This window comes from Clinocottus analis, unplaced genomic scaffold (genome assembly GCF_023055335.1).
Source record: "Clinocottus analis isolate CAN_PGR_092001 unplaced genomic scaffold, fCliAna1.0.p SCAF_23, whole genome shotgun sequence".
Classification (NCBI taxonomy): domain Eukaryota; kingdom Metazoa; phylum Chordata; class Actinopteri; order Perciformes; family Cottidae; genus Clinocottus; species Clinocottus analis.
The window spans coordinates 1862188-1890151 of NW_027175965.1; the positions used below are offsets into that span (position 1 = coordinate 1862188).

Sequence of the window (27964 nt, forward strand, 5' to 3'; positions counted from 1 at the left end):
GCTTTCATCCCCACAGCCCCAGACTAGTGGGCCCACGGCCCAGTGGGTCCAGGCCACCGCTCACCCCCCAAAAAGTCGTTCTGTACGTCAGACACGCAGCGGCAATCACAAAGTAAGAATGTTTTCATGACAACTCATATTGGCGAGAGGAAAAAAAAAGGTTTTTTTTCTCCTCTCGCCAATAAAAAAAAAAAAAGATTTTTTTTTTTTCTCTGGTCAGTCCCAAGGATTTTGTTTTGGGGGTTGAGGTTTTTGTTTTGATTAGAAGAAGTAGTTTTTTTCCTTCTATTTGACGGCACATCCCAGGCCACCCACGAAGCCAGTTAGTCGCGCAAACGTTCCGCTCAGCTGTCTGAATAAGAGATAGCTGTCACTTTCTCCTTAGCGGCTCGGGCTCTACTGTGTCAGATAGCATACAGAGCAGGAAGAAAACCAGAGACCGCCGTTAAAGGGGAAATGTGGTATCAACATTTATTTTTATAGTATCTCAGTTTCTCATTTGCTCCTGCCTCTTTTGCTCTCACTCACACTTTCTCTCGCCGTGTGTCTCGTAGGAGCGAGTGATACTGCAGATACTCTTTTCCAGGAGGTCTTGGGGCGGAAAGACAAAGCTGACTCCACACGCAATGCACTCAACGTCCTGCAACGCTTTAAGTTTCTCTTCAACCTGCCACTCAACATTGAGCGAAATATCCAAAAGGTACTATCCACATAGTATGTGCGCATGTGCAACATAACAATCGAAAGAACAGCCTATGTGTCACTATTAGGTGCCGAATACGAAATGAAGACACACCAGAAAACTTGTAAACACTCTCATTTGAGCTGTGGGTCGTGAGATGTTCGATCATTCATCAAGAGTGGAACGCCTCCTCTGAGTGATGGAGGAGGTGAAAATCTGTTTCACAGTTTACGCTCTCAGAACTTCCCTTCAAATGAGTATTTATGAGGCTATTGTTTTCATCTTGGTGTTGATGAAACTAATCTGGAGTTCATTTAGCTTTCTTAACAGGACATTGTCGTCAAAAATACTCGAGTCCTGTGGCTGAATATTCCTTGGTTCTTATACAACCCAGCAGAACAATCCTCATAAAACCTTATGCCTCCCAAGAGAAGCTTTCCATGACATTACAAATGCCCCACGATATGCAACTTCACTTGGATAACTAGCCTTACAGCTGTGATTAAATAGATATTTTGATATATATATATATATATATATATATATATATATATATATATATATATATATATATACATATACATATATATATATATATATACATATATATATATATATATACATATATATATATATATATACATATATATACATATATATATATATATACATATATATGTACATATATATATATATATGTACATATATATATATATGTACATATATATATATATATACGTACATATATATATATATATACGTACATATATATATATATATGTACATATATATATATATGTACATATATATATATATATATATATGTACATATATATATATATATGTACATATATGTATATATATATATATATATATATATATATATATATATATATATATATATATATATATATATATATATATATATATATATATATATATATGAGGCAGGCCATTTTTTATTTGTTGCCTGTAACACGGATACTATTGGTAGTTGTAGCCGCTTTGTGAAGCTCAAAGCTCACAATGTGCAGTTTAAACCATCCATGGGGATAGCCACAATTTACTTTATAGTGATTCATCATAAAGGAAAAAAACTTGCCACTTCAATAAGTATTTAATACGTTTTGAGTGAAATGGATTTGTTATACGAACGCCAGCTTCTTTTTAAAGCCGTTTTTGTCTCAAACTGCTTTAAGAACTTCCGTAGCCCTACAAGAAAAGGAGGATTTAACTGTATGTGATTCTGGTGAAGCTGTTCTTTTGATTATCAATTGTTACTTTAAAATTATCTTGATTCATTGTTTCCAATGCACTATATCTAGATCCATCCCCAGTAAGTATGTGGTTTTAAGGCACAGCTTGGATTACTGTCATCAGAAAGGTGGCGCTAGAGAGGCTCAAACAGACAATGTATGTCACAATTGTTGAGTTTAAAAAAAGTGACTGAACTGCATTATTCACCGAAGTGACTTTTCTGTGTCAGGGTGATTACGATGTGGTGATCAATGACTACGAGAAGGCCAAATCTCTCTTTGGCAACACTGAAGTCCCGGTTTTCAAAAAAGGTAAACTTTTTTTCATCCATAAATGAATGAAATTACATCTAAAATCCAGTCATTTTTTATTAAATGATTTCCTCTATATAGAATGCAATGGGTTTCTTGTTACTCTGTTCTAGTGTATGCTGAGGTTGAGATGAGGATTGGAGCTCTGAGGAGTCTCTTATTGGAGAAACTGCTCCAGACCCCGTCGACACTGCACGACCAGAAGAGATACATCAGGTCTCCTTCCATTTTTTGATTTCTAGAGTCTGTATTCCTACCAGTAGTCATGTTTATATGGCTCCTTCTCATTGATTTGATTTTACATAACAGGTTCATTACATACATGTAAAGCAGTTTTTTTGTCTAGTTTTTTCACGTCTCACAATCTCTGCGTACAAGTAATACAAAGTAATGATCTTTGTCGTACCTGTGTCATCGGTCGACCAGAACTTCCTCTCATTTCATCTGTCTGCCAGTTCTCTGATCCTCTCAACTTTTTGTTGTCCCGTCATCTTGTTTCTGTTGCTATTTTTCCCTCTTCCCTGCCTTTCTTTCCCTCTTTCTTTTCCCTCTATCCCTCTGCCCATTCATACTTGTGGTCTCTCCCGATTTATTTTTGTTAAGACCGACCTGTCAGGATCATAGAGACCAGTTCTCAACCACACGGCAACATCTTTCATCCTTCTGCATTAGGCACGGCTCTGAACGCCCACTCAGCTCCTGTTTACTCTTGCCGTGGATGGTGGGAGCTGCGAGCATGTGTGTGTTTTGTGCCTGTGAGTCTTGCTCAATCTTTTTGAAAGATGCCACCTAATGAGAAACAAATGAGTAGGTAGGCCACAGGACAACAGTAGAGGGAGCTAGGCCACAGCTCACAAGAGTGCTTCATCTGACAACCCCTGATTACTCTGGTCTTTAGTGTTTTTTTACTTTGTTCATGGCTGTGTGTTTGTGCACACGTATAGGTACCTGTCTGACCTGCATGCTCCAGGCGACCCAGCATGGCAGTGCATCTATGCGCAGCACAAGTGGATCCTGCAGCTGATGCAAAATTGCAGAGATGAGTTCATCAGCGGCCAGAGAGGTGACTCACACACACACACACACACATGTCTGACATGACTCGCTTCACACATGAAGTGAAAAGCCCCTGTTTAGCATTTCCAATCAAGCGGCCGGTGGATGTGATGTGAGTCTGGAGGTAGCTGAGGGCAAAGGAAAGGCCAGCTGCCTCTCCGTCGTACTAGCTCTCCGCTCGCATTCCCCTCTCCGTCACCGCCTTCCTCCGGCTCTGCTCAAGGCCCGCATGTTTATTTTTTTATGAATAAGATGAAAGTGAGGGAGCATTGGCTTTGGATTTGAGTTTCAGAACTTGACATGTTGCTGCACACACACGCACACACACACACAAATTGTCTCTCTCGCGCTCACACACACACACAGTTTTACAGATGGATTGGAACAATTAACCCCAATTAAGCTGTTCCTCTGTTAAATCAGCCAGCAGAAAAGATGTGAACGTGAAACCGTCCGCTCAGGAAGAACAGTGATTCGCCAGCCACGCTTAGACACACATGCACACATCCTACAACCATACTCACACAAAGACACCCATACAAATACATTGTGAGTGGGTGGCTGCTTCACATAGTGCAGCTGGAACATAAACATGTCTAATGCTAAGGGTAACAGTGGTTTCCGGGGCTCAGGCGTGATGGATCTGGGGGTTGGTGCGATGCCTGCCTTTCAACAGTTAAATTTCATCTTGATCATCATGTCTGGGATGGCCCCTTCTCAGTCCACACGTGCATTCCGCAGCTGAGCACCATGTGGCAGGGAGTGACTCTAAAACTGTATGCAAATCAAGTGCAACCCAACTATTCTGAAAATTGCTGGTTTCCAAAGGTCTGCATTTACAGTGAGTTTATTTACTTTAATATCACAGTGTGAGACGTGAAATAAACTTTAAGTGATTTAAGAGAAACATGATATCTAAACACTCTTTTATACACAAAACAATTCTGACACCGCATAAATAGACACATGTACTGTCCTCGGACAACAAGTCCTCGTCGTACCTAAAAAAGAAAGTTTTGTGTAACAAGACTCTCCTGGTCCGTCACATCTATCGTAAAGCTCTGTTTAAGTTCAGGCAACTAAAGCTACTTGGTTAAGTTTAGAGAAAGATCACCTCCATGTTAAAAGTAATGTAAACTTCACAGTTTTTACCGTTACAATTACGTTACGTTTTACAATTGTGCACGACTTTGGGTCGAAAACTCCACAAGGTACCCAGAAATGTTTAAACAATTGACAGGCTCTGTCATTGTTGGTCTTCATCTCGACGATGGTGATCGCATACGTACCAACAGAAAGGTGCGCACGGTGCCTCTGTTTTTCCGTCAGTTCTACTCTCGTTGTTTGCCACAGACAGCTGTCTCCTGTCCCCTCTGCTGTCACACAGGCAGCCCCTCTAACCCCACCTCTTCCCCTCACACACACACACACACACCCCTACACACCTGGTAGTTATTTACCATCCCCGGTCTTCTCTGCACACCTCTCGCCCAGTACGAAACCCGTGCCTCTTGAAACCTCCCTCCACCCAGGCAGCCCTTTAACAGCCGCCATCAGAAAACCACATCCACTACATCTCCCTGACCCCTCTCTTCCTGCCCCTCTCTCTCTCTCTCTCTCTCTCTCTCTCGCTCTCTCTCTCTCTCTCTCTCTCTCTCTCTCTCTCTCTCTCTCTCTCTCTCTCTCTCTCTTTCTCTCTCTTGTTCTCTCTCTCTTTCTCTCTCTCTCTCTCTGCCGCTTTGCTAACAGCCCCCTCTTCCTCCTCTTCTTCCTCATATCACATTTACCAGTTTATTTAAAAGACATCTTTTTAAGCTATTGTCGGCATCACACGTGGCAGAGTTTAGCATTTTGTGACGGATCAGCAAAGTCTGACTGATGTCATTTCCTCGATCTCCTGTGAGTTCAGAATATGAGGTCAGAGGCCGTTCTGGTGGAGTTAAAATTCAATCAATTACACTATTAATTGCCACAAATGTGAAATCAAGCCATCCGTCTCCGTTGAAACAAAAGCCTGACGTTCCAGTGTTCTTGTGAGGAAGCGTAGCAGAGCAAGTTGCTTCCGTATGTCTAAACACTCCCATCATGCCCCGGTGCTGCAATCCGACTCTGCCCGATTCAATTATAAACTGCAGTATTCTTATTTCCTGAACAGCGCTTCTTCTGCCAATATCAATACAATTAGCAGGACATTTTGTTCGTAGGAAAATGGGTTTGTCAGTGAACAATTAGAGGGATTTTACATTTGACTGGGAAACATGCGGTTTTAATTTTAGACTCAGTCAGTACCACTCTAGGGGAAACATGTTAATTATTACACTTCAACTTGCATGTTTATCAAGTGTTTGCATCGGTGCAGGGTGATGTGTTCCTGGAGGTTGTTTAAAGTTAAAATGTATCCCCCAAGAAATTCATTTCTCAGTTTAATTGTATTCTTTATTGTCTGTTTATCAGTTAATCCCTAAAACGCTAGTAAAACGTTGGTAAAACATTTAAAAGAAACATAAAAAACAAGCTTAACTGTATGGGATTTGTTGGGCAAATGCTGGTAGTTTAAGCATTTGGGAGGGATTCTGGAGCCCACTTTCACTTCATGCCCAGTTGTGTCTTTACTTTTGGTCACCAGACACATCTTCTCAACTGTCAACTTTAGCAGTTTACTACAAATTATGGTGGTCGGTGGTTTACAGCAGGAAGCTTAACAACTTTTGGATCATTTAGTAAAAAAAAAAAAGTAGGCCAAAAATCCTTTTAGGTAAAAATTAGTATATATATATATTAAAAAAAGATGGCTCTTATCAAATCTGTAGCATGGGAAATAAATGACATTTAAACAGGAATCAGTAAAGTGTGTGTGAGTGTGTGTTGGTGTGTGGTTAGGGTCAGTGACCCCTTGGGGAACAGGAACTCATCTGACCTGCCGAGACGCATCAGACCTGATGAGGAAGTGAACGGCGGCACATTGTTTCAGCGTCTTCAACACATGTACACAGCGGTTTCTATATTTTCAACATTCAGACTTTAAGCAGGAAACAACCTAATGAATAGTTTGAGCACTTAAAGCAGCCCTGCACACATGCGCACCCACACCTAAACTGTCTCACGCACACATACACTTGTGCATTCTGAGGACGCCGGGGATTCGAGCCGACACCTGGATCAACAGTGGCTCTCATCCCCGTTAAAAGAGAGGAAAACATCACAGAGACGGACTCTGCTCTGCTCCATATGCGCTGTGTGTCAATGTGGTGTGTGTCTGTGTGAGATGTGAGAAAGTTTTGTGTGTTTACATATTGTCTGACTCAATCGAGAATTTCCTTACTCTTTCTCGACTGGATGGCTGGGTCGTGTGCACGGCCGGCTCAACCGCAGTTGCTCCTTTTGTTGGGGATTTCTCAGCGCTCACTTTAAACACTGCATTCATCCTGTGACTCACCAGTAGACTTTTCTCTGTGTGTCAGACACATGTTTTGGAAATGTGGCCATCTGTCTCCCTTCGTTTAGACAAACTACATGTAGGCGTATTGCAGCGTTGCACGAACTTCTCTTTCATTTTCATCGCCGTAGGTTTCATCCCCTCTCAGTACTGTGGTGTTTCTCTTTCATTCCTGATTGTCAACTTTCGCCCCTTCTTCCATTGTCCTGCAGTTAGGTTCTCTGAACTAAAGTCATCTCACTCGCCGAGACAGCCGTGTGTGTGAGGTTGCAAAAGGATTTTTTTCCCTTCGCCGCTGCTGCAAAGCTCCCTGTTGCAAAGCTCCCTGTTGCCATCTAGTGGAGCGTTGGTCTTAAGGGCGAGACCTAGCTGAGCCCAGTGGGGCCGTTGTAAACCCACTTCACCCCGGTGCTCACAAAGCCCACCGCTCTGTTTCCTCGCCCTGGAAACAAGGGCACATTCTCCCCGCTGCAGGCCGCGGCAGAGATGGATCAGAACACAAATAAAGAAAGGCCGAGAGGGCCGAGGGAGGATTGTTTGGTGTGAAAGCCTGCTGAGCTTATTGAGGAATGTGGAATTATGAAAATGGCTTATTTGATTATTTGATATCTGAAGTATGTGTTTCTTTTTCCTCTGCGTTCATTCCTCACCCACTCCACTCCACCTCACTCACCCTTTTCCTCCTTTCGGTATGTCTGTCAGTGGGCGTCGGCGCTCTGGACCAGGAGGGGGATACCCGTCCGGCAGCCCTCGGCAGGCTGAGCAACACTACGTCTCTGAAGAGAGGGGGCAGCCTGCGAACGCCTCGACCCAGCAGTGCGTACCACAGTCACTACTCACCCACACACACACTCAGTGCTCAGGAGGGGCTTCCCTGTCTGAGACACTCTCTGAGTGTGCATTTGTTTGTTTGTGTGTGTAACACTTTTTGCCCTGCACAGTGCTTCGGGGAATCAAGTCCTGTAGGAAACTGCAGCGTGTCTTATACAGTAGAAGTAGAACATCAGGAGCCTGGTGTGTCTGGAAGTTAAATATAATTAGATCCAATACAGAAGCGCTCTTAGCATTTTCAAGTCTGTTCATAAGTCTCCCATCAACTTCTTGTTCAGCATCGATAAATATTGTAGTGGGTTTGTGTGTTCTTCCTTTCAGCCTGGCGCTTTGAAACCCCGCAGCAGGTACAGTTTGTCGAGAAGCTGTCGGACGTGGTAATCGGCCAGTTGCCCAACTTCTGGAAGCTTTGGATCTCGTATGTTAACGGGAGTCTTTTCAGTGAGGTAAATACCAGAGAAGCTTCTACAGTAACAAGTAAACATTACTTTATGTGACGCACAACGGATGTTCACCCTAATCACAAAAAAGGTGTTGTGCTGTTTCTGGTAACAAGCCATTCAGTTATATTGATATCTTGACTGGTGAACACTGGTGATGAAGTCATTGATTTTCTTCAAAGTGCAATTTCCCAACATCATTTCCGTTGTTGCTTGTCATAACCCGCTTTAACCCTTGCAGTTTCTTGTCTGCGTCAACATTGGAATTCTTGCAAAGAAGAAAAAAAGATTTGAATGTCTTTAAAACGTTATTGTCAAATGAATGACTTGTTTCAATATGCACATAATATTAAACATGAGTGTCTTGTTTTTCTTTCTCTTTGCAGACTGGAGAGAAATCTGGTCAGGTGGAAAAATCCAAGAAAAATGCCAGACAGCGACAGAATGATTTTAAAGTATGCTCCGTCGTGCGAGAATGTTATTTTGAGACGCAGTTGTTTTTAAAACAAGCTCCACCTAACCTTGTTCATCTCGCTCTGTTTTGTAGAAAATGATCGAGGAGATGATCAACCGGCTGGTGAAGCTGGTTCGGGGGGCTCTTCTCCCCACCACCCTCCCACAGGGGGAGCTGAGTTTTTACGGAGGCTGGGAGAACAAGACGGAGCTCACTGGAGCCTGGCTTACACAGATTATACACATCGTCAGGTTTGAAACTCTGTCTCATTGTTTCTGTGCAGTTTGGACACGCTAGTATGCAGGAATGTAAAACGTCATGCCTGCCACACCGTTCAATGACCTCAGTCTCTCTTGCCTCTGGTCCAGGGCTTGTCATGAGTCTCTGTCTGCTCTGGAGATCCCAAACGACTTGCTGCAGGTGATCCAGGATGTACTGCTGGAGCTGAGAGTTCACTGCCTCATGGTGTCTCTGCTGCACACCACAGAAGGTAAGGAAGGACTTTGTGTGTCTGCAAATCTATTTCGCTGCATTCTTCCATTGAGTACTTGGCGGTCAGTGTCCTCAACTGTCACATGTTACCTAAAACAACTTCCAGGTAGCAATGGAGAAAGTGTTATGAGACTAAAACCAGACTTGCTCGGTTTCACTTGTGGTTAGGCATGGTCATTTTGAGAAGAGTGGCTGGCTTTTCTCTTAACTTTCCCCCACACTGTGGTCTCGTCAGAAAAGAGTGTGATTATATATCATGTTGTAGTTTGCTACAGAAGCCCTTAATTCTGTTGATATTTTAATTTGTAATTACCCGGAGTGAAAGTGATCACACTTGTATATACTGTATATATTTGTTTTCTGTGAGATCCCAGCCGTTGCCCTTCCGACTCACATTTGTGCTTTTTGTACACTTAGATGTCAAGAGGCTCGCTGAGAAGGAGGACTGGGTCGTGGATAATGAGGGGATCACCAGCCTGGTAAGGGCGTCCTATCGTATCAAGCAGTAGGTCATTGTGGTCAAAGTGTCAGTCACATGTCAGGTACACACTCAAAGATACACACACCAGTATTTATTGCACGTTGAATCATCCCTTTTGTTCTATAGTCGGCAATGTCGTTAGCATACTCCATTTTCTGTTTAAAAACAAGAATTACACATTCTTTTAGTAACATTTTTATGTATTTTTTATAAAGTAATCAATCCCGCTGATAATTAAAGATGCATTATAGAGTGTCTTTGTTATTTACATTTTGTGTCACGTTCCTAACTCATAATGTCTTTGCGTCCTCGCTGAGGATGCAGATAAATATTGTAGCCAATTTTTATAAAGCAGTTTTTGTAATCCATGTGCTCTCTTCGTTGTGTTTTTGCAGCCTTCACAGTTTGAACAGTGCATGGTCCAGATGCTGCAGTCCCTCAAAGAGCCCCTGGAGATCAAACCTGGAGAAATCAATGTGAGAGTCAGCTGCAATCATCAATGCCTCAACGCTTAAGTAGTCAAAGTAGTCATTTAACAATCATTAACATGACTTTAGCCAAATGCAGTCTGTTTGCATTTGACTAAACTGCTACTGCACGCTGATAGTCTTAGGATGGGTCAGATCAAAAGATAAATGTCTGAACTGAACCACAACATAACAAGAAAACAAATCAAATGGTTTTCTCTGAACTCCCAACTGTTGCATTTGTGGTTAAAAACATTTTCACTGAAAATTTACCCTGAGAGTTTTTAGTGATTGCTCACAAACACAGAGTGAATAGGATCATAGGACTTTTCTTCTCTTCTCTTTAGGTGCTGCAGTTAGACCAGGTCCAGGACCAGGCCACAGAGCTCAGTATGAAGATCATGAAGGTAAGACCTGTCAGGCAAAATGACAGATATGTTTCAATTATGGACGTCTGACTGACCCACAAAAGCATGGAAAGCAGTATTTAATAGAAATACATTCTGAAAAACAAGATCTCTCAAGATAGATTAAGGGTAAAAAGCAAGTTTAACTTTTATTCCATTTTGTCCAATTTAAAGCTTTGACAACCAAATACAGAAAAACCATGACTGCAGCTAGACTTTATTACTGTATTTCTATTTACATCGGAGAGTAAACTGATATAATTCAGTCCGAAACAGATGATAACTGAGATTTGAATGACAACTATTGCACTGTAGAGAAGACTGTCCATTAAAGGGGCAACTTTGTGTTTGTGTACCTAAGATCTAACCCTGTCGTGACCCGAGCAAGTTCCTTGTGTAAGAGTAAGATATAATCAGTATGTCTTTCTCGCCATGCCTGACTGGGTTCATGTGTTCAACGCAGGTTTTCATAAAGTGCTTGGAGCAGCTGAGCACTAAAAGTGACATTGACACATCTCGGTAAGTATTTGGATGACTTTTTCATATCTTTTATTACAATGACCTTGACTCCGACAACACATTCCTCCTGTGCGTGTGTGTGTGTTTGTGTGTGCAGCAACATTGCAGTGGACCTGTCCTCTCCAGATCGTTTCACTGGAGTTCACGAGGGCTTCAGTCCAACATCTGTAAGCGTGGTGTTTTTTTTATTGTTTCCTCTCAAACTGTTTGGGGTTAATACACCTGAAAGCGCACATCTGGCAGCGTCACCAAAGCATGGGCTCCGTCCTTTACACAACAGTCTCACTCATTCAAACCACGAAATGTTATCAGGCTGTTTCCTGGTTGTGGACAAGAAGCAGATACGTCCTCATTTCCTGTAACTTGTTTGAGATGTGAGTGAAGGGGGTTTAGCGTAGGGGAAGAGGAGGACGAGGAGGAGGAGGAAGAGCATGGTGTAGAGTGCTTCTTGTAAAGGGAAATGGAGCAAGGTGCGGACGGGGGGTTCCCCAGCCTGAATATGCGTAGCAGGGGTTAGGCAGCGAGACTCGATTGAGTGCAGCTGACCGATGTTCAGACTGGTGACACGCTTGGTATGAATTATACTGTTTGGCTGCCATGACTAGTTAAATATCAGGTTATATCCACCGACTGAAGTCTCATATGTTCAGGTGTGCAGTCTTGTTCAGATTGAGTGTGAAAAAAACTAGGGCTGTGAAATAATTAAAATGTTTAATCAGATTAATCACAGGTTTCTGTGAATCAATCATGATTAACTATAGGCCGTAAGGTGAACCCCGTTATCGTTTCATCCCGCTCCACAGTTGTGCATCTACGCGATCTTTAGCTCATAAAAAAAAGTTGTGCGAAACTACCAAAAAAAAGTTTATCGCAAAAATTCCAGTCAATTATTGATGCGCCGATGTTTTATGCCGAACTAGTTTCTTCAGAGCGTAACAGGATAGTGACAAGTGGAGGTGACAAGGTGCTCAGTGTTGCCAGATTGGTGATGGCGTAGTATCGTACCAAAGGCTCAAAATGGTTGTGTTTGGAGGATAATTATCGTGCATCTGGCAACCCTGAGATCGGTCGACCAATGACAGTTCTCTCTACAGTCAGAGCTCACGCAAGAAAGTGGATCGTAAAGGAGATACCGTTTACAAGTTTGTGAAAGACTCAGAGAAACACAAATATCACACAAGCCAAAATCCCGGAGGTTTTTGGAATCTCTGCCGGACGCATATTTTATGTCTCGAAAAGAGGACATGTCGGGGAAAAAGACGACGTCTGGTCACTCAGGTAACTCTCATTACTCACAGAAGTCCAGTGGTCCCCTGTCAGCGCCACATGATCCGTAGCAGCCAAGTCATTTTCCGTTATGTTCTTTCCAGCTTTATACAGCGCGTGGATTTTTGTCATGATTGTGAGTCTTTGCGGTGCTTTGATGCTCGGGTCCCCCGTTGCCTCTCGCAAAACTTTGGTGAACCCCTCATCCTCAACAATATTAATTAGTTGACAGCTTTTTGCAATTCATTCCGCTACTGTGCTACTCAGCTTGTCACAGGCAGACTTAGTGAGGGGTCTTTGTTGTTCAGTGAGGCTGGTTTGACGCATTCCACTTGAACGCCCCTCGCCGACCAACATGCTGCGCATTGAGATGTTACTTAAGGCTGGTTGTGCTGGGGAAACGACAACGTCTTCCCACAGAGTGAACATCTGACATCTACGTCTAACTGCATTAGAGCGGAAATAGTTAAATAGGTATATTGGAAGTTCATTCTGCTTATGCGTTAAAAAAATTAACTAATTAATTATGTAATTTAATCATAGCGCGTTAACGCGTTATTTTTCACAGCTCTAGAAAAAACACATCGCTGCCAGTGGCGGCGTAATGTGTGCTTGTAAAAATGTACGGCCGACATTCCGTCAGGATCCCTCCTGTCAGTGTTTGAGTGTGATTATGTGTGTGCATTATTGTGTGTTGTTTGTGAATACCAACGTGAGTCTGAGACCATGAAAGTGAGGACATTTCAGCAACATGAAGACATTTTTGTAACGCAAAGACATTTGAGGGAAATGAGAACAAGTTTGAAAAGTAAAGACAACACTTCAGGGGTTTAGGGATCATTTGGGACATTATTAGCAAAGTGAATTTTTGCAGACAGTAAGCTAAGGACACACAAAGAAGTGAGGACATTTTAAGAACGTAAAGAGTGGGCAAGAAGTGAGTACATATTAGGAGACTTTGTTTGGTCCTTAATACTTTGACGGTTAGTACTTAGTCTCAGGGTTAAGGTCACATCTCGGTTAAAGTTTGGGGTTCGGCATGTGGTTGTGATGATTAAGGGCATGCATTACGTCTATGAGAGTCCTTGCAAGTATAAATAAGTATTTTTGTGTGTGTAGGAGCAGCGTCTATTGATCATCCTCAGTAACTGCCAATACCTGGAGAAACGCACTTTCCTGAACCTGGCCCATCACTTTGAGAAGCACAGCCTCACCGGCACCGAGAAGATCACACGGGTTAGTTTACCGCTCAAGTTTACACCGAACGAGTGCTGCGCTCTGACTCATGTGGCTTATTAGAAATGTGTTGTGTTTTCATCACAAAGAGATGATCAGAGAGATGCTAAAGATATGACTCCTTACTTTAAAAAAAGAAAGTAAAGGTCATTGTCTTGGAAGCTCAGTTCCACTTTTGACTTTCTCTTCTTCTCACACACGCTCACAATGACTAATGGCTGATTCACAAAGCAAAGAAGTATTCGGTTAGCTTCCCAGTAGAAAAGGGTGAACATCACTTTATGACTTTCTTGTTAATATTTAGAGAGCAGGACATGGGTGACAGTTAATCTCGATTTTGTATTTTTAATAACAGAACTTAAACAATAAATAATAATTCCTCCATAATGCATCTACCACACAGCTGCCTCGCTGTATGGTACAGCTGCACCACACTAGAAGAAAGTCAAACTCCTCAAACCTTCTGCCTGTAAAACATTACAAACAGGATAACATATACTTACAAGTTGAAGCATCTCCCCTCGCGTGCGGATTACCGTAAAAAAAAGTTGTGTCACATTCGATCACCACAACTAAAGACTGACAACACAGCTACACAATGACAAGTAGAAGGAGATGGATTATGTGTATTTATTGGTAGATTGATTTTTATTTGTGCAGTATCACATTCTTCTTTGACTTGGAAGTCTCTCTCTCTCTCTCTCTCTCTCTCTCTCTCTCTCTCTCTCTCTCTTTCTCTCTCTATATATAAATATATATATACATATATATATATATATATATATATATATATATATATATATATATATATATATATATATATATGTATATATATATATATATATATATATATATATTGTGTGCCAAATGCATTTCTTCATTTTGTTGTTGTAACATCATGTGTCCTTACATCCCAGGTGAGTGTGGACGCTGTGCGAGAGCTGGATAGACAACTCTTTGAGGCCTACATCGAGAGACGGGCTGACCCGATCTCTGGCTCTCTGGAGCCCGGCATTTACGCCGGATACTTTGACTGGAAAGACTGCCAGACCCCTACAGGTACTGTACTGCACCGCCTCAGCAGAAAGTCGTCCGTCTGTACGCTGCTCTTGTGTGTCGCGATGATAAAACCTGAAATGTGTGTCTGAGACGACGGGGCAGCCAACCCCACTGCCTGACCCCAGTAATATCCAAAATGAGCTCCGAACAGTCCTGCTGGATGAGAACTCTGGTCTGATCCGTGTCGTGGTGGTTCTCAGTGTGTCATGTGTAAAGTACAGCTTGGTTGATGGCTTACTGTAAACACCGCTGAGATCACTCTATTAGTCCCCCTAAAAAACTCATGGCCTTTTGCGTTTCACTGTGGGTGTGCAGCAATGTGTGAGTGCATGAGTTTAGTTTGTCTTTTTGTACACCAGATGCACCAAACCCAGGTGAAACCTAAATGCGTATATGTGGTTTACCTTAACACAGGATGTGAGGCAACTTGTCAGAGTGCTTGTTAGAGCTCCGGGTGCGTTTTCAGATGGGCAGCAGCTCCTGACATGGCTTTAAAAGGCAGCGTTGCAGGAGAACGCCGGGCCTCGCCCTGGTTAGGTCCTGCCGGTGTAAGTCGGTGTGTTTGGGCTGCATGTGAAAGAGGAACATTTTGGACACCAAACCACAGTTCTAGGATATGATACTTTCACTTGTTGCACTTTTTGTGTGGGACTCTTGATGGTGTGTGCGGCGCTGCAAGGCATTCACAATCCAGTTTCAGTACCTTCAGTCTGTTGCTGCCTCTAGTCTCTCCCGTCTATTGTTCTCCTCACAGAACAGTGTTAAGTCAAAAGTAATACACCTCCAGCTTCATGTATTTATGTGCAGCTTGTTACCATTCTTTTTGTTGGATATGATATGATATAAGAATCATGAAGCAGTAACGACAAATGAATAATGAAGGCCTCTCGCTTCGTAACATTTCAAGCACAAATGTTTCTAATATATTATTAATCGTGAATATTTCGCTGCGCATGCACCATATACTGTTGTATATACAGAATAGATTGTACTAGATCGTTAACTAGTTAAATAAACCATGAGGACATACCTCGTAAGACCTACTTTGCATTAATTACCTTCAGTGCAAACTACTTTACTTCTCCCTGGATCAAATCTTCTCCATGAATAATCAAAGGTTATGAACTCTGAGTTCAGCCAATTACTTTTACGTGGCTATAAAAAGACTCTCTATGCAAATTGTCTACACTAGTCCCGATACAACTCCTGAGTTTTGGTATCAATACCAAAAGTGATACTTCCTTTGATACCCTTTCTTCAGCAATACAATGCATTCACCTAAAGTGACAAAAGGCCGTGTGCGTAACAACAGAAGAAAGCTTGAGATGCTATTTGTTAAGCTCTCCTAGCATCTCATCTTCCCTGGATTTCTGTTCATGCTGTGCCTTCTTCTCCCTCAGGTGTAAGGAACTACCTGAAGGAAGCGCTGGTCAGCATCATCGCAGTTCATGCTGAGGTGCACGCACTTCTTTCTCACACACCAGGACCCCTTCTCGTTCTTCGGGCCTGTCCCTTTATCAAACTCTACATTTGCCAGATGTTTTTTTTGTATCCTCTGCAGGTATCTAATGCGTTAATCTTTATCTGTATCAGGTCTTCACGGTGTCGAAGGACCTGGTACCCCGGGTTTTGTCTCAGATTGTTGAGTCGGTTGCGGATGAGATGTGTCGTCTCATGCAGTGTGTGTCCTCCTTCAGCAAAAATGGAGCCCTGCAGGTATTCACTCACACGTACTCACACAGTTATAGAGCAGTTAATCAGTCATAGTAAGACCTTGACTCATAAGTCGACCCTCACGCTTGCCGGGGGGATTTACCTTGTGTTGGTGATCGTGCCATAATTCACTTTAAGATGCCAACTGCTGACAGTTGAAGATGTTCATTTGATTTCATCCCCCCCCCCCCAGGCTCGTCTTGAACTCTGCGCTCTGAGAGACGCCGTGGCCACATACCTCAACTCTGAAAGCAGGTAAGTGCAGCACACACAGTGTCGCAGACGGGAACTCCCATATGTGCCCAGTGATTTACGGTAGCGAATGTCACAAACATAAATCTTAGCAGTCGCACATCCCTCTCCTCAGTCCCTATTTATGTTACTTGGTGGGTTCTGAAAAGGAAGTGAAAGTAATCTGGTTCTGCTGTGTGCACGCACTGTGGTGTGTGTGTGCGTGTGTGTGTGGATACATGTATGTGTGGAGGTCAGAGTGCATGCTTTGCTTTTTTTTCCCTCTGTTTTCCAGTTTTAATATATGTGTTTGTTTGAATTAAGTTTTAACAGAAGGTTTCTGTTGTAGTTCCAGCTTCAAACTTGCTTTGGATGCCCTTCCACAGCTCCACAGCGGAGCCGATAAGAAGTGAGTGTCATTCTGGTTACTAGAAAAAAATCGATCTTGTTTCCTTTCGGAATTTGCTTGAAATCATATTTTCACCCAATTTATGCTTCTTCTTTTTTCCGGACCAGGTTGCTGGAAGAGTTGTTGAACAAGTTTAAAAGCAGCATGCAGCTCCAGCTCACCTGCTTCCAGCCCTGCTGCATCCAGCCTGTTAAGAGATGAACTCAGCCCAGTCTACCTACAACTATACTGCACTCTTTGTTTCTTATCTAGGTGCAATCGAGGAGCGTTAACCATGTCTTTTCATTTATCACTTTGCTAGGGAACAAATCACTTGTTTCAGTGTCAGTTTCGACTTCTGCTTCCCCAGATTTGACACCAAAGTCTGTTCATCTAATCTCTAAGACACAAAATGAGTTGATTTCATTGTTACTGTGTAGGACAGTCCCAGCCATATGTGGGTTATGCTAATCGGCCACTGATGTAATGTGGCAGGCAGCGTAGCAACGGGCTAACTGGCCTGTTTCCAGAACGTTCTGGGTCACAGGTGGTAGGCTGTGACCTGGATGGACTCGCCTGTCTCAGACTGAAATATTTGTCTTAATCAATGTTAAACATTGGTGTTGATGCTTTGTACTGTGCCATCACGACTGCCCAATAAAGTAAGAACACTTACTAATGTGTTTGTTCAGTTGTTTCTGACTCTCACACATCAGCAGATCACGTTTGCGTAGTTTTCATAGAACTGTAGGTGTGAAGTCTTTCCATTGCTCTGACGTAACCTACAACATATTCTAGGGCTGTGCTCGAGCATAGACAATCTTAGTTGACTAAGAATCGAGATAGTTGACTAAATGATTTAATCCATAGGTCTGTAAAACTGAATTTTCCCACAAATAATCTGGTGTTCACCAGAAATGTGTTCTTAAGTTTCTTGGGGATGAGATATTCATTATCAAAAAGCACAAGAAGCTACTACTTGAATAATGAAATGGTAGTCAACTAAGACCAAAGCAGACGATTCGACTAAGTGTGTGTGTGTGTATATATATATATATATATATATATATATATATATATATATATATATATATATATATATATATATAGTATCATCCATGGTTTAGTAGACATTTACAAGCATTGGCTGATGGCCGCTATGATTTTGGGAGGATAAGATCTTATAAAAAGGGAAGTTTTGCTTTTGCATGTCACTATTAAAGACCAATGAGTCTAAATATAAAGTGCTTTAAAGAAGGCCACATGGTTGCTCTACCCTTTTCAAATAAAACAATCACTTGTTCTTTGGCCAAAGCTTAAATTCCCACTAAAGCTTCCTAACATACTGTAAGTAGTTAATCATCAACATCCTAAATGAGAGAGGACCTAATGTAGTTGGTGGAGATCATCACAATGTGATCTCTTTCTAAGTCTCTCATTGTTCCAATACATTCTGCTGTCTTTTGGTTATTACAAATTCTACATTTTTACATTTATGTCTTCGTTTTTTTAAACTATATTACTGAAGATGGTATTACAAAATGATTGTGTTCAGTAAAACATCTCTAGTGCCAACAAGCTAAAAAAAAAAAAAAAGGTAGAACCTGCATTTACCCCATGTATTAATACTTTATGCATGTACATCTTTTTGTTTTTAATCTATTTGACCTTTATTTAACCAGGTAAAATCAGTTGAGAACCAATTCTCATTTACAATGATGACCTGGAGGAAGCAGCACAGTCCACGAGAGGCACAAACAGCACAGATACAATACAGGATCACAAACGCATGAATATAACAAAAATAAATAAATAAAAAAGAGGCTAAAAACAACAACATAGATAATTGAAAAATCAATCAACATCGATAATTTAAAAATCTTTGTTCAAGCAGATATGTGAAAGATATTGTGGCCAAAACACACTGTGTGACCAATGTGAAGCACCTGCAAAATGATCACTTCTCTTCTCATACACACACACACACACACACATACAGATCTATGTCATATCTTTGCATATGACGCATATTTGCAGACCGTTGGTGAGTGTTCACACCAGTTCAAAACCAGCGGGTTTAAGCCATTCATCTGTGGAGCTCCAGCTCTTCAGTTCGTGCTCACTGTCTGGCACGTTGTGAACGTCTGGCTCTCTGGGAGGAGAGTGAGCGCAGGCCTCAGGGCGTGTGCAGGGTGGGGCTGGGTGGGTCAGGGTGGGGCCCGGCGAAGGCCGTTACTCAGGGCAGCAAACGGAACAGCACAGGCTGTGTCCTCGGATGCCAGAAGGGAGACGGTGACGGCAGAAAGCGCGATCATGGCCGTGGGTGTAGCGAGCAGTGTACGGTTGTGGTGAGTCTCGTCACTCAGGCAGAGGAGACGCACAGCAACACGCCCACAACTCGCATGAGAAAGTTTGACAAAGACATATTGTAGGACAAGGTGTGTTGTAGTAGGAGTTGACCCATTCAATCTTTAATTTCGAATGTACAAGCCCCACCCTGTGCGATTTAAGTTACCTTTTTGGCTACGGCGTTCTGTTGTTGTCTCTGGCGTTGTGGCCCGCAGACCTTTTCTGTGTCTTGGTTTCCCATCTGTGTTCAGGGGAAAGCCATGCTGGGCAGGCAGCACTTGTTTTGGTTCTCTGCCTTCTAAACTTAGCTCTGTGCCCTCCCACGGATTCATTCACAAAATAAGTTCAAAGCCTAAACCCTTATCCGCTCTCTGTTTACAGTAACAGAGGTAAGAAGGGGGAGTTTTTTCTTCTTCTCTCAAATAAAGTGTTATATTCAACAGTACTTTGTTCCATTCAGGTGACAAGACCTGCAAAACACATTTATACTGTGTTCTGACTTTTCTCCGTGGTGAGTGAGTAATTGAAAGGAATGGAGAAATTTGACACATCAGAGGAAATTCAGGTTGCCCTCACCCTGACTGTTGCTTGTTTTTAGAACAGTTGTATTCACACGGCTAGACGTGCAAAAACATGATAAGTGAACCAGATCAGCGAGAAGCAAACAGAACTCACACTGGAAATGTATGGCTTTCATAGTTATTTAGTCTTTTTAGTCTCAAGTAGAGACTGCCAAGTTATTAAAGAAGAGCAGCGGCATATTATATCATATTTCAGAAGATTTGGGTAATGAACACCTGGGAAGAACGTCGGCTATACGTCATCACTTTGTCACACAAAGACACCATCGAACAAGCGGCAGCACAGCCGTCTTAATCTGGACCTAAGAGTGGCAAGCATGCAAAACCAGAAACCGATGACCCCATGAAGAGAACTAATCTGTATGCATTTCGCGAAAAGATGAGTGTGACGTTTGTGTTTCATTCAAGCATAGGCATATGCAGTAAGGCCGAATATGATGCACATATCACCCAGAAAGATGAAGCGGGGCAAGAGAAATCCTGAGACAAGAAGTCTGCGAATAATGAGAAGCTGTGCTGCTGTGTCCAAAAACCCAAACTAGCCGCCTGTATTACAAAACAAAAATGCAGGATTCAGAAGGCGACCTCGATAGTGAGGTATTTGCACACTTTCAATATTGCCATTTTGAAGGCGTGATCAAAGACCATCCGGAACTCAAGGAGAACATCGTGTGGGGCAACGGTTGCGGTTATCAGAACCACATTGCATGTGTGGCGAATGCATTCTCTCAGTTTGCAAGGAAATATGGGGCACTAATAACACAGAGGGTACAGGTGCCAAATGAGCCGATAGCATGGATAAAAGTGTGTCCTTGTGCTCTGCCAATCAAGAAGAGGAAGTTCCAGGACCTCCAGTAAGTGATACACGGCATGCCCGTCCAGTGTCATCACTTCTTTGACAATCTTCCACATGAATAGGCATCTGTCAAGAAGCAAGCAAATTATAGCTGGAGGGAGAAGTCGGGTGATGCACATGCTTCCAAAGTATTATGTTTAGTTAGTTTGTTAGTTCTGCTTTATTGTTGACGGAGTTAGAGGTTCAAAATTGCTTAAGTCATGAATATGCATGTTAAAAAAAGTCATTTATTCCTTTTATGTTACATAAAACATTACATTGCCAGACATTGTTATTAATATGTCAATAAACATCTGTTAGCATGACCTTTTTGCAGTGAAACTATTAATAAATATATAATCAACATTTGGTCAATTTGTGTTTTTTTTTCTGAAGCAATGACTTGGGCCATTATTTTAGGAAGGTGGCGGCAAGAAATGTACAACATCCTGTTTTCAGTAAAAGTGTAACGGGTGACTTCCAAGGATCTTCCTGTCAATTATTTCGTGGCAGTGACGGTCGTGTATTTGTGGGTTTTCGTGATTCCATTCCATGGAAGTGGAAACCGACTCTCGTCTGTAAACTGAAGCCAGGAAGGCTTTCTTTCTCCCCAGCGCAGCGTGGAAAGCGTGGCCGACCTCTTCCTCTTCTCACTCCTCCCCTCCTGATGTCATCACATTTGTTTGTGATAGCGAAGTGTTTGATGAAGCAGCCTCATCCTGCATCTGAACCACACTTCCTGTTCAGAGCACACATGGTACTGACGTTACCCGAGGAGCTCGTGCAGTTATGAACACAGGGCGTCTTTGCACTTCAGCCATTTATTGTTGTTGTTGTTGTTTTTTTATACAAAAAAACAGCTCAAACATTCACTTCAAGTCTTCCTCACATTTGATATTATGACACTTCAATTAAAAAAAAATATATCATGTAATTGATACAAAATGTTGTTGAAAAAGCTTATCTAAAACCAGCTCCCTGAGTTTCTCACACAAACATAGCACAAGGCTTCATTCATAACTTAAATGGTGTTGATAGTGTCTCCTAGCAACAACAAAATAACATTTAGAAGAAGCGTTAAATTAAGAAATCGATACCAACTTCACATCTGTACAGCAGATATAAAGCAACTGCCAGAAAACAATTAGCATAGCATAGCATAAAGACTGCAAATGGTTAGCCTGGCTAATTCCAGAGATTAAAAACAAATTCACAACAGTTTCCAAGCTGCTATATAACTTGTTGTATAAAAATGAAATAGTCCGAGTCATGACCTCCATAAAATGGCAAATTTGAGTTTTTGTACACATTAAACAAACTAAATATTACATCTTAAATTGTGAGCTACAGAGGTGCTGTACAGGCAGATGTTGTTCCCTTCACTCAGAGCCAGGCCAGCACCAGGCTGTGTCCAGTCTTTGTGCTAAGCTAAGCTAAGCTAACCTCCTGCTGGCTCCAGCTTCATGTTTACTGTACAGAAAGAGGGGTATTGATCTTCTCATCGAACTCAACAAAAATAGAAGTGAATATGCGTATTTCCCAGATTGTCTATCACCTTAAGGCATTCAAATTCAACCACACAGTTTTCCTCTGTACAATCACCCAAGCTGTCAGTTTTCTTTGCATAGTAAGTATGGAGCCATCAAAAATGGCGCCACAAAAATATAGCAAAGTAAGAAAGAAGTAACACTGCAACTTTTGTTCCAACACACACAGGATCCCACAGGGCTAACAGTTACTGTCACTAAGTGTCCATAATCTTCATGTATACAGCTGTCCACGTTTGTCCTCTTTGTCTCAGTTATCTCGTCTCCTGTGTCAAAGGTCACTGCTGCGTCTTGAGGTTTTCAACAGTCACTTGAGCCTCGTGAGATCACTCCTGCAGGCTGCTGCTGTGGTGATGTGTGACGGTCCTCTGGTAGTCCTCAGAGGTGTTTATGTGGTCCGTGACTCCCGGGTGCTCGTAGCTGCGGAAGTAGTGGCCGCCCATCTGCTGGGCGTAGTACAGGAGCTGCCTGGCAAACAGTGGCTCCACCTGAAGGAAGGTCAGAGAGGTCAGGTAAACGCTTTAAACTGACACCACGACCCGTTTCTATGAGATCAGATCGCCATCAAAATTGCAAAACTAATGTTTGAAACCCTAAAAAGTAAGTTTTGAAAGTTAAAGCTATCATTTGAGAAGTGAAAAGTGGGATTTGAAACTCTAAAAATAACACATGGGAGTCTGTAAGAGAAGTGATGCAATATAACAAAATATAATTATCATACATAAATAATCATATATAAAGAAAGAAGATAGTATTTCTGCTTGAAAAACTCATCCTTACTCTCCACTTGATCCACACAAACCTGAATCTGCGTTTTCAGCTTTTTAAAGGGGAGAACTGAAAGGGTACCTATGGATGGTGAACCTATCGTGTGCTGTAACGCCACTGAATAACCAATAATCCACATGTCAGATTTCTTTTATCGGACAGTCGAATGATTTGGTCGTGTGTTGGTCAGAGAAACAACAACGCTAATCAAACTTTGTAGGCGGGATTAGGACCAGCGCAGTCAGAAAATTGCCAAAGAAATGGCAGCAAGCACTCTATGGTTGTATGATGGTGGTCAATCACCTACAAAAATAACAACTCCTACATCTGCATTACGAAGCATTATGATCATTTTGGATTACACTGAATTTTTAATATATAAAAATCTGCAAAATCAAAATAAATGCCCATCTTCATTTCCTGAAGCCCAAAACAACACCGTGTTTCTGTTCTCCGAGGTCGAAGTCCAAAGCATTGTGTTCAATTATCCTCACAATCCGACTGAATTGTTCCTTTATTTTGACTTTAAATCAGTAAAGAGAACAATCACAAATGTGGGCTGTGATTCAGAGGTCTGGAACTGGGTTGAAGCCAGATCGCTCTGAAGACTTGTTCAGAAACTGAATTTAGAGTTTTGAAACATTATGACTATGAAGTGGTTCTTACAGACCTTCAATCCTAGGTTTCAACTTTAGTACTTGTGTACATGTGGACCACTATAGTGTTACAGTGTGGACGGTCACCTGCACTGTGAGGATCCGTCTTTGTCTCTGCAGGTCCAGACACTCGTCTCCAAAGTTCAACAGGACCTGGAAACGAGGCAGCGGCCGACCGTGGAGCCCGTAGCTCTGGATTTCTGAAAGTCAAGGACAACGGATGAGATCACGTCGGTAGGAGTTTTAAAATCTGAAATGCATGCGAATGACCCGTTTCAAATGAATTCAGGAGAATTTCTCTTGAAGTGCAATAACCTTTGGGGTGATTCGAATGGAAAGTCCTGCTCATACCATGTATGCAAATACCATTAGCTGTCAGATTTTTACACAGCTGGCTGAGCATGTGGGCGGGGTTGATGTGGCATCTGAAGAAATGATGTAACTGCCGCTCCATCGAAAAATACTTCTCTTGTCTTTTCTTGTTGTGGTTGACTTATGGGGGCATTTGTTCTTACATGCTTTGTATCTAACTTACGGTAAATGAGCTGTAGTTTTTCTCAAAAAACGGATCAGAGACTCAAACCGACTTGAACTTTATGTTTGACTTACTGTAAGTTCAGCCTGAGCACATAAAGTCACCGAGCTACGAATTTGAATTTATGGAAAATAAACTTTAAAAGGTTAATGGACCTTTCTGAAGGTATTTCCAGAATCCTTAAAGACTCTTCTCTTTATTTTCTTTAACCTGTTTCTCAAGTTGCCGCTATTTTTACTGACAAAGCTATAGAATACCTTCTTCCTCAAACTGTACAATTCCTTGAAAATCGAATCAGTTGCTTTTAATATGTGTCATTTCCGGCTACTGGTTCGTTGCATTTGGGTGAAAACCCAATTTACTGTGCGACACATTACATGATGTTCTCCTCCAGATGGATGGAAGAGTCTTTGAGGCGTCTGAAACGACTCTCAGAACGGCAGTACGTTCAATTCAACTTGGGCTTTAGGGAACTGCCGTGGCATCAGGACTTTTTGACATTTCACAGATGAATACCTCACCGATGATCAGAAACAAATCTCCCATTTTTAACGATTATACAATGAGTTGCAGCCTTTTCTTTCATTTCACCTGTCAGGTAGTCCTGTGTGTGGAGGAGTTTGCAGGTGACCTCTCTCTCCAGTTTGTTGGGCTTGTCTCCATACTGGGAGAGTCCTCCCTGCCAGTAAACTCTGCCTTGACACAGCCTGCGAGCGTAGAGTCCGTCTGGGCCCATCCACAGCAACACCCCCCTCTCCAGGGTGGACGGGGGACTCGGGGGACACTCGTCTGTCCTCCTCTGGGCAGCGAGACTCTCTACAGGCAGGGGGACCACCTCAGGGCCTCCAGGAGGCAGGTAGTGCTTCTCCTCCGGCGAGCAGGGAGTGATGTGGCAGCCCTCTGGGCTGGAGGTGGTCACCTCCCTCACCAGAGAGTCCCGGAAATACACAGACACGTGCAGGCGGAAGTCTGATTGGTAGGAGACGAGGTCACGGGGAAAAGGTCTCGTTAGTATTGAAAGTGTTGTCGATGTAAATAATATAAGTAATATTTCAAGGACTGATCTTTGTACGCGTCACATCCATCAGTCAAGATGTAAGCACTTGGACTCCCCGCGCTCGAGGGAGGATCTGTGCTCCGAGACTTGACTTCAAACTATGACATTTTTAGCTTTAATTATAGTGACATCATCAGTTTTGTCTGTGTTTTGAATTGCTCGAAAGCACACAATATGTCACTGAAGTTCGACCATGCACTTCACCAACACAATCAGATGTACGTCAAGCTTGGCCACTAGGGGGCAGCCAGGCAGCTACATAGGATCACCACATACCAGGCTTTGGTTCTGGGCAGGTAGCGTAAAGTGGGTCTCTAAAAATATGGTGGATGCCAGCGGGGAACATGAATCATGAAAATATAAGAAGAACAAATCTTTGGATCTAATCTAATCTTTAAAACGTTTTTGACCTTCCTTCAATTGTGGCGCCCTCATTAGGCCAATCGCAGTACTCCAGCCCATCAACCTGAGAGAGAAAAAGTGAAATGTCGGTGCTTACCTGAGAGCGCCTCTGCTGATCTGATGCTGGCGTCCAGTGAGAAAGGCGACGGCTGACTGTCAGCAGGACCGTACGAGTAAATGGAGGCTCTGAGTTGATATCCTGCGCACACGGAGGCACAGACAAGAGCTCAGCACGAGCGTAGGAAGCGACCGCTAAGGAACGCTCCCGCTTATAAGGACATTGAGGACCGTACCGTTCTCCATGGACGGGCCCTGCCATGGCAGGCTGCGGGGCGGGCAGTGGGTGAAGGGCAGCTCGGGCAGGGAGGCCTGCTCCTGGCAGAAATCTCTCCAGCCGCACTCTGGTGTGGGCACGTACTGCGGTATCTACAGGCAGACACACAAACAATCATTTTTAATGCGACTGTATTGTACTGGTCACATGCTCCAGCTTCCACATTTTAAGTTGTGGCACTTTTTTCATTGCATTTGTTTTATTTCATTTTATTCTTGAGACTCTTGCAACTGGAGAATATAATGGCGTGGAGTAAAACAACAAAATAAGTAATTTGACTGTAATTTTTTGACAAAGAATAATACAAAATGATTATGTGAAACCAAATAAAGCAATGCATTGGAATTATGTTTGTGAAAGTGTGCACTTTAAAAAAGTGTAGGGAGCTAAGGGAGCTAAGATTAAAAAATATATAATATTTAAATGTGTATAGTGTATACATATGTTTTTCTTTTGTGGTGACTAGTCAAAATGTAGTATAGCAGCATCAGCTGGGAAATATAAAAAAACTCCCAACATTTTATTTCTATAATTTTGGGTTTGGCCGTGGCAGAAACATACATAACATATATTGTCACGTTACAAACTGTTACTGACATGTTTTTTAAGTAGGATTTGCATCCCCAAAAATGTCACATTCTTGTAACTTTGACAGCTGCGAAACACAGATTCAGTGTGATGATTTTCTTGCTGTATCAGGATTTCCAACAGAATCAACAAGACGCTGGGATGCAACTCAAACCTGTGACTTTGCATCTGGCGCATGCGAGGTCACTCATGCATTCAAGATATGTTCTCTTCCACTGTTTCTGTTGCACATCCAACCCTCCTCCCTCCCTCCTCCCTCTCTTAAGCCCTCTCATTTCCATGTGTATGACACTCACTTGGGTCTGCAGGGCCGGATAGGGGGAGTGCACCTGATAGCTCATGGGACTCAGAGGACTGTCCTCCTGTCTGGGTCCTGAACGAGAGACAGATAAGATCAAATCCAAGCACACACAGAACTCTGCACAGAAAAAGTCCTAGTCGGCTGACATCATGCAGCGTGACCTTCACTGTGGGTTTGACTTCTTAACTTTATAAAGATTAGTCAGCGACCTTTATCAATCTCTGAAGAGAATTTCCAACCAGGTCTAAGAAAACCACCAGAAACTAACAATCATGACTACATTAAAACATAAAACAGCTTGGTTAATTTAAGGGACTATATGTAATCTGCATTGTCGTTAAACTTGTATGCCAAATAGCAACAGTTTGGAAGTTTGACACGAGGTGTTTGAGGTGGACTGACTTCTCTTGGCGCCCTCGGGGATGATGCGGTACACCTTGTACGGGTCCGAGATGTCCAGCTGGCTCCTCTCCACCAGCTCCTCGAAGTCATTGCTCTTGTTGAGCGCGCAGCGGAGGCGAGTCTTCCAGGTCGGAGGGTCCGGTTTGTCGATCCCCTCCCGAAACTTTCCCTTAAACAGAGCCCAGGCCTGCAGACAGATCACCGGGCAAACTTAGATCAAACGTTTGTATTTTTTCAAACTTGCAAAGTTTGGCCTCGGAGGATGAGACAACTGAACTCCATCATGTAGAACCACATCCTCCCAAGAGAAAGGAAGTTTATTATTTTTACAATTCATTTTTTATTTTAAAGAGTTAAAGGGATATTTTCTGACGTTTTGGTAGATAAAGCAATTTATGATTAAAATAATTGTTGCAGCCCTATTTATAGTGCACATTAAAAACGTTAAATGGCAGGTTCGGCTCAAATATTCATGATTGAGTTTGCATACACATTTAATAAAGACATAGCATAATGATAATACACATTAGTCTATTGTCAGTCTACCTAGACATCACTTTTTAGACTTTAACATCATTTGAAGCGATGTGTTCGGCCACTTTGTGCCCTCATTACTCCGTGAATCAGCGCAGTGTTGCGCGTGTGTTACCTTGAACAGCGCCGCGTCCTCGTCTCGGTTGTAGTCCTGTTTCCCGGCGTGTTTCCACGGGATCCTGAAGATGCTCTTCTCGTCGTTCTCCCACACCAGACCGGAGTATTTGCCGCAGTCCACCTGCTCGATGAGCCACTGGCGCAGCTTCCCGTTCCCACTGCTCCCGGAGCCTCCGTAATCCACCTCTGCGTTCATCTCGGATCCAAACGCACGCAAGCACGCGAAGTACTA

General features: G+C 42.5%; 2 protein-coding genes across 3 annotated transcripts in view; one reads left to right on the forward strand and one right to left on the reverse strand.

Annotated features, from left to right (window-relative positions):
* The window catches only part of exoc2 (exocyst complex component 2), a 40587-nt gene extending 23200 nt beyond the window's left edge, over window positions 1-17387 (forward strand). For both annotated transcript variants that reach the window (XM_068589689.1, XM_068589690.1), the window contains exons 8-28: window positions 555-700; window positions 2169-2250; window positions 2364-2466; window positions 3195-3313; window positions 7445-7558; window positions 7895-8019; window positions 8400-8468; window positions 8561-8718; window positions 8836-8957; window positions 9377-9438; window positions 9836-9916; window positions 10255-10314; window positions 10778-10833; window positions 10931-11000; window positions 13219-13335; window positions 14253-14394; window positions 15795-15850; window positions 15988-16110; window positions 16301-16362; window positions 16688-16747; window positions 16855-17387. In XM_068589689.1, the coding sequence (XP_068445790.1) occupies window positions 555-700; window positions 2169-2250; window positions 2364-2466; window positions 3195-3313; window positions 7445-7558; window positions 7895-8019; window positions 8400-8468; window positions 8561-8718; window positions 8836-8957; window positions 9377-9438; window positions 9836-9916; window positions 10255-10314; window positions 10778-10833; window positions 10931-11000; window positions 13219-13335; window positions 14253-14394; window positions 15795-15850; window positions 15988-16110; window positions 16301-16362; window positions 16688-16747; window positions 16855-16948 (2021 nt within the window). In that variant the 3' untranslated portion in view covers window positions 16949-17387. The remainder of the gene's footprint in view (window positions 1-554; window positions 701-2168; window positions 2251-2363; window positions 2467-3194; window positions 3314-7444; window positions 7559-7894; window positions 8020-8399; window positions 8469-8560; window positions 8719-8835; window positions 8958-9376; window positions 9439-9835; window positions 9917-10254; window positions 10315-10777; window positions 10834-10930; window positions 11001-13218; window positions 13336-14252; window positions 14395-15794; window positions 15851-15987; window positions 16111-16300; window positions 16363-16687; window positions 16748-16854) is intronic.
* A 4974-nt stretch (window positions 17388-22361) lies between these two features.
* Window positions 22362-27928, reverse strand: LOC137793487 (interferon regulatory factor 4-like). The gene is made up of 8 exons (XM_068589668.1): window positions 27731-27928; window positions 27082-27268; window positions 26675-26751; window positions 25750-25882; window positions 25554-25655; window positions 24589-24966; window positions 23550-23662; window positions 22362-22526 (listed from the first exon to the last, which is right to left on the reverse strand). Exons 1-8 carry the CDS (start codon window positions 27926-27928, stop codon window positions 22365-22367), a joined length of 1350 nt encoding a protein of 449 aa, XP_068445769.1. The 3' UTR covers window positions 22362-22364.
* Between the last annotated feature and the right edge of the window lie 36 nt (window positions 27929-27964).